We start from the raw sequence: 6,235 nt of genomic DNA, 5'->3' as shown, positions 1-6,235 counted from the left end.
CTGAGTCCAGCAGGCCTGTCTACACTGGACAATGTGGTTGACAATGTACTGATGTGTAAATATTCTAATTTTCATTGTCTGCAGTTATATTGATGTCATTTATATGCTTGATATGTGTTTTATGTACATAAGAGGAAAGTCTTGGCTGTAAGAGGTAAGAGAAAACGTATTTGTTCATTTTTCAAATGATTTGTTATGGTTTTCTTTTTTAGTGAATAACTGCTTTGCCAACTCCAGTCAGCAGATGGCGATGTAAGAAATCCAGTTGATGCTCCTTGTGTGACGTATAATCTAGTGGACGGAACGCTTCTTCAACAACAACTCGGCTACTGATGCAGACATTTCCGTATCTTGCTCGTCAACATAAAACCGACGAATTCAAGCTTCTTTGTCCGTATTTGTGTATATTAATCTGTGTTTTTAACGCAATTTTGTTTGCATATCTCCTAGTTAAATTGTAAAATAGCTTGTTAGATTTACTAATTCGTTAAGATTGATGCTTAGCCTAGTACTAGGCTCGTTGCTAATTCTTGCTAGCTTTCATCCCGACCTAGGAGTGAAGTTTAGTCCACTATCCTCGCTCGACCATGAGCTCACTAAGCTCCTCCCTCCCTGCTAAAGAAGAAGAGGTCGGATGGACGGAGAAGGAAGATCTGAACATTGTCGTGAAAGAAGACGAGGAAGTGAAAGACGAGAAAGAGCCTTTTGGAGTGAAAGAGGAAGAGGGGATAGAGGCTGTCACCGTGGAAAAAGAGGAGGAGGTAGAAGCTTTCAGAATCAAAAAGGAGGAAGACGAGGCTATCACATTGAAAGAAGAGGAGGATGTTACCGTGAAAGACGAGAAAGAGCCTTTAGGAGTGAAACACGAAGATGGGACAGAGGCTGTCACAGTGGAAGAGGAGGAGAAAGAATCATTCAGAATGAAAAGGGAGGAAGAGGCTGTTATAGTGAAAGAAGAACCTTTTAGAGAGGAAGAGGAGGCTGTTATAGCGAAAGAAGAACCTTTTGGAGAGGAAGAGGAGGCTGTCACATTGAAAGAAGAAGATGAGTATTTCATAGTGAAAGAAGAGGAAGGACCTTTTGGAGTGAAAGACGAAGAGGAGACTGGAGATCTGATTAACACTAGTGAGTACTATCTGATTTTAATAAGAGGCATTCTACTGACGTTTTACACTTGGATGTGTTATTCAGGGGTGCGTTCAGTACGAGAGAACAGTGTTCAGTGTTTAATTAAACTGTGTGATTGGTGTCCCAGAGATTGTGCTTTCCAATGGTCACATCCATTTTAAAGGAGAAAATTGCATTTAAAAAATATATATATACACAACAAAATGTATATTTTTGATGTAAATGACATGTTATCGAAGGGTCCAGACACTTGTTTTTGCGATTTCACTTGTTCTTGAGAAATTACCCAAACCATTGATTTATTACCCCAACCACTGATTAATTACCCCAACCATTGATTAATTACCCAAACCATTGATTGGTTGATTAGGGATGGACACAGTTATTTTAATATTCTGTACATTAAATAACTTTACACCCTTTGTGACATTTCTCCATGCAAGGATACAAGGATAGACCACGACAGTTTCACGAGTGACCCTGTAAGATATACATACCGGTAGCCGACACACTTTTCATACATTTTGCTTCTTCTTGTCAGCCAATCAAAGCAGCTCTACAGTCAGAGACTCTATGTGAATTACAATTACGGAATGAAGTTGGTTAAATGACAAAGAGTCGGCTACAATTATCAACCAACAGGCTGTCAGTATCGTGATGCAGGTCTTTAGATGTTGGACACATCAACTTTATCCGCTTTATATTCCATTTTGTTTTGCGATTCGAGCGATACCTCTCCGTCCATTCTACAGGTAACTGCAAAAATATCGGAAACACTTGATGAAATGAGAGATACAAAGTGCACTTTAAATGCAAAAGTATGTGGACACCGCTTCAAATGAGTGGATTCTGATATTTCAGCCACACCTTTTGCTGACAGGTGTATAAAATCGAGCACACAGCCATGCAATCTCCATAGACAAACATTGGCAGTAGAATGGTCTTACTGAAGAGCTCAGTGACTTTCAACGTGGCACCGTCATAGGATGCCACCTTTCTATCAAGTCAGTTCATCAAATGTCTGTCTTGTTAGAGCTTCCCGGTCAACTGGAAGTACTGTTATTGTGACGTGGAAACGTCTAGGAGCAACAACGGCTCAGCCGCGGCGGTAGGCCACACAAGCTCACAGAAAGGGATCGCCGAGTGTTGTAGTGTGTAAAAATCCGCTGTCCTCGGTTCCAACACTCAATACAGAGTTCCAAACTTCCTCTGGATGCAACGTCAGCCCAAGAACTGTTTGTCGGGAGCTTCATGAAATGGGTTTCCGTGGCCAAACAGCTCCACACAAGCCCAAGATCACCATGCGCAATGGCAAACGTCGGCTGGAGTGGTGTAAAGCTCGTCGCCATGGGACTCTGGAGCAGTGGAAACACGTTCTCTGGAGTGACGAATCACACTTCACCATCTGGCAGTCCGACGGACAAATCGTGGGTTTGGCAGGTGCCAGAAGAACGCTACCTGCCTGAATACATAGTGCCTACCGAAAAGTTTGGTGGAGGAGGAAAAATGGTTTGAATAATGGTTTTTCGTGGTTCAGGCCTCTTAGTTCCAGAGAAGGTCAATCTTAACGCTACAACCCCATCGAACACCTTTGGGATGAATTGGAAAACCGACTGCGAGCCAGGCCTAATCGCCCAACATCAGTGCCCGACCTCACTAATGCTCTTGTTGCTGAATGGAAGCAAGTCCCCACAGCAATGTTCCAACATCTCATGGGAAACTCTTCCACTAGATGGAAGGCTTTCCAAGAGGCTGTTATAGCAGCAAAGGGGGGACCAACTCCATATTAATGCCCATGATTTTGGAATGAAATTTTTGATGAGCAGGTGTCCACATACTTTTGTTAATTGAGGGTATCTATTTTTGTTGTTGTTGGACTGTGTTTTGTTTTTAATGACTGGTGGTGGGTCTCAAAAGATACCTCAATTAGTGGGTCACGAAGCAACAAAAAAAAGTTTATTCAAGCATTAACAAACACACTCTGTGTGACAGACAGACACTTTGGCTGGATCAGAGTCCCCTAAAGGAAGGTTCCTTAGTGGCTAGGGTAGCCTAGTGGTTAGAGCGTTGGACTCGTAACTGGAAGGTTGCAAGTTCAAATCCCCGAGCTGACAAGGTACAAATCTGGCGTTCTGCCCCTGTTAACCCACTGTTTCTAGGCAGTCATTGAAAATAAGATTTTTTTCTTATTAACTGACTTTCTTAGTTAAATAAAGGTAAAATAAAATAAAACAATCCCACAAATTGGCAAATATTCTCACTCCTAAAATCCCCCCAGGTGGATCATTCCATCAGACCTCATATATTCTCACTCCTAAACCCCCCCCCAGGTGGTCCATTCCATCAAACCTCATATATTCTCACTCCTAAACCCCCCCCAGGTGGTCCATTCCATCAAACCTCATATATTCTCACTCCTAAACCCCCCCCCCAGGTGGTCCATTCCATCAAACCTCATATATTCTCACTCCTAAACCCCCCCCCCTAGGTGGTCCATTCCATCAAACCTCATATATTCTCACTCCTAAACCCCCCCCCCCCCCTAGGTGGTCCATTCCATCAAACCTCATATATTCTCACTCCTAAACCCCCCTAGGTGGTCCATTCCATCAAACCTCATATATTCTCACTCCTAAACCCCCCCCCCTGGATCATTCCATCAGACCTCATATATTCTCACTCCTAAACCCCCCAGGTGGATCACTCCATCAGACCTCATATATTCTCACTCCTAAACCCCCCCCGTGGATCACTCCATCAGACCTCATATATTCTCACTCCTAAAATCCCCCCCAAGTGGATCATTCCATCAGACCTTATATATTCTCACTCCTAAAATCCTCCTGACTACCAAATAAGATTGAGGTCAGAGAAGAGTTGATATCGCAAATGTTTTTCAATCCAATGAAACTTGATTTTCCCCAAATCGGTTTTTGTAGCAGAAAAGGTATGTCGGTGCCCTCACTAGGAATTTATGCACCTGTTTGGTGGATATGTTCTGATATACAATGGGGTCCGAAATGATTGACTCTTGATAAAGACGAGTAAAAAAAGATTGTAAAATAAATACAGATATTGAGCTATATTGTGTGCTAGAAAAAAGAGGAATTATATATATATATACAATTGTTCGGAGAAAGATAAATGATTGAATCCCATGTTTTCAGTACCTTTCAATACCTCACCTTAAGAGGAAAACAGCGCTGAGACGTTTTTCTAAAATGATTTATGTGATCGTCGAAGATCCTTTCCAATGTGTTCAACAGTCTTCAGTTTGAAGGGATAGTGTTATCCGTGTTGGCTGTGTTGGCTAGCTCCTCCGAACAGTGTCCTGACGAGAGAGCACATTTTCTATGCCAGGCAAAATCACGCATCATTAGCTTATTGTTATGGATGTAAACAAATAAATGTCACAAGAAAACATCTTAAACAAACGCAAATGCAGCTACTTTGTTGTCATTCTGTTTGACGTGACCGTGTTAGCCATAGTTGGCTAGCTCGCAAGGGATAAGAACGTTGCCAGCCAGCAAATGAACGACCGCGTTGCATCCATAGATAGACAACTAAAGGAAGTGGGTCGCGTCTCCCGGCAATTTAACCGATAGAATGAATGACCATTCGGCTTGTCTAGCAGCCATAGATTTGTGTCGGGATTAAAGCTCATGGAAGGATTAAACAGACAACCCCCCCAGACAACCCGGGGTAGGATGAAACAAGAAACTGTTATGGCCAGAGTATTTAAGGATCAGATTTGACTCCTCAAAGTAAGTGCTGTAGTTTAGTTTGAACAAATACAATAGATCTGTCCACTGGTGTCTGTTACCAGGACAACCAGCAGAGTTCTGTTAGTTGACAGGAAGAGAGACTGGTGTATATGGATGTTATGAATATCATAACACTGAAAAAGGATTCTGCCAATGAAAAGAGAGAAACCAATAGACCATATAAAACCTTGATGAAAGTTAGCTTTAGAGAGAAACCAATAGACCATATAAAACCTTGATGAAAGTTAGATTTAGAGAGAAACCAATAGACCATATAAAACCTTGATGAAAGTTAGATTTAGAGAGAAAGTTTCAAAAGGATCCAATGTAAGGTGCCTGTTTTAACAAACATGATGGATGAAACAAGGGACTGTTATGGCCAGAGTATTTAGGTCTGCCCTCCCCTCAGGAGGGTGGCACAGTGTTACAACCTTGTAGAAGAGTCATTTCAGTCTGCCTGTGGATATATTTGTTTAATACAACTCTTAAATATAGGAGTTGTTCAGCTAATCTCTTGCATCCATCATAGCCTGAAGGAAGGGAGGAAGATTTCCTCCTGCTGTTCCGAAAACCAAGCACCAGGGTCTTGAGGATTATGCATTTTATTGAGGGATCTTGTCTAGATTAAACCTTGTAGAAAGAGTTTTATCATGTAGAAGTTTCATTCAGGTCTTTCTGTTGAAACAAATACTCTGTTTGTCTTTTTAGCAGGAGAGAGACCAGCCTCTCACCCTGACCGTGGGAAGAGTCCAGACCCAGAGACGACCAAACCAGCAAGACCATACCACTGTTCCCAGTGTGGAAAGAGATTTATTCAGTCATCGCATTTGAAAGAACATGAGAGAATACACACAGGAGAACAGCCATTCCAATGTTCCCAGTGTGGAAAGAGTTTTACAAATGTAGGGAACCTGAAAACACATGAGATGACACACACGGGAGAGAAGCCTTTCCACTGCTCCCAGTGTGGAAAAAGGTTTACCCAGTTAGGGAACCTGAAAACGCATGAAATGACACACACAGGTGAGAAGCCTTATCACTGCTCCCATTGTGGAAAGAGTTTTAGACACTCAGGACATCTAAAAGTACATGAAAGAACACACACTGGAGAGAAGCCATACCAATGCTCCCAGTGTGGAAAGGGTTTTGGACACTCATGGCATCTTAAAGTACATGAAAGAACACACACGGGAGAGAAGCCATATCAATGCTCCCAGTGTGGAAAGGGTTTTGGACACTCAGGGCATCTAAAACTGCATGAAAGAACACACACGAGAGAAGCCATATCAATGCTCTCACTGTGGAAAGAGATTTATCCAGTCATTGCACCTGAAAGAGCATAA

The 6,235-nt window shown here is 42.2% G+C and overlaps 1 protein-coding gene across 1 annotated transcript; it reads left to right on the top strand.

The window, feature by feature from the left end:
- The first annotated feature begins 477 nt into the window (after positions 1-477).
- On the top strand, positions 478-6,235 carry LOC135533139 (zinc finger protein 239-like). Its single transcript, XM_064960548.1, has 2 exons — positions 478-1,125; positions 5,601-6,235. The coding sequence occupies exons 1-2, from the start codon at positions 588-590 to the stop codon at positions 6,233-6,235; spliced, it is 1,173 nt and encodes a 390-aa protein (XP_064816620.1). The 5' UTR covers positions 478-587.

The sequence above is a fragment of the Oncorhynchus masou genome, unplaced genomic scaffold, assembly GCF_036934945.1.
Source record: "Oncorhynchus masou masou isolate Uvic2021 unplaced genomic scaffold, UVic_Omas_1.1 unplaced_scaffold_2241, whole genome shotgun sequence".
NCBI classification, from domain to species: Eukaryota; Metazoa; Chordata; class Actinopteri; order Salmoniformes; family Salmonidae; genus Oncorhynchus; species Oncorhynchus masou.
Note: the sequence above shows the minus strand (reverse complement) of the source record. Positions and strands in the feature narration are given on the sequence as shown.

Bases quoted from the DNA above. Each gene is read 5' to 3' on its own strand.
- LOC135533139 (XM_064960548.1), top strand. From the start codon at position 588: ATGAGCTCACTAAGCTCCTCCCTCCCTGCTAAAGAAGAAGAGGTCGGA. The intron at 1,126-5,600 runs GTGAGTACTATC...TTGTCTTTTTAG, and splicing joins TGGAGATCTGATTAACACTA to CAGGAGAGAGACCAGCCTCT.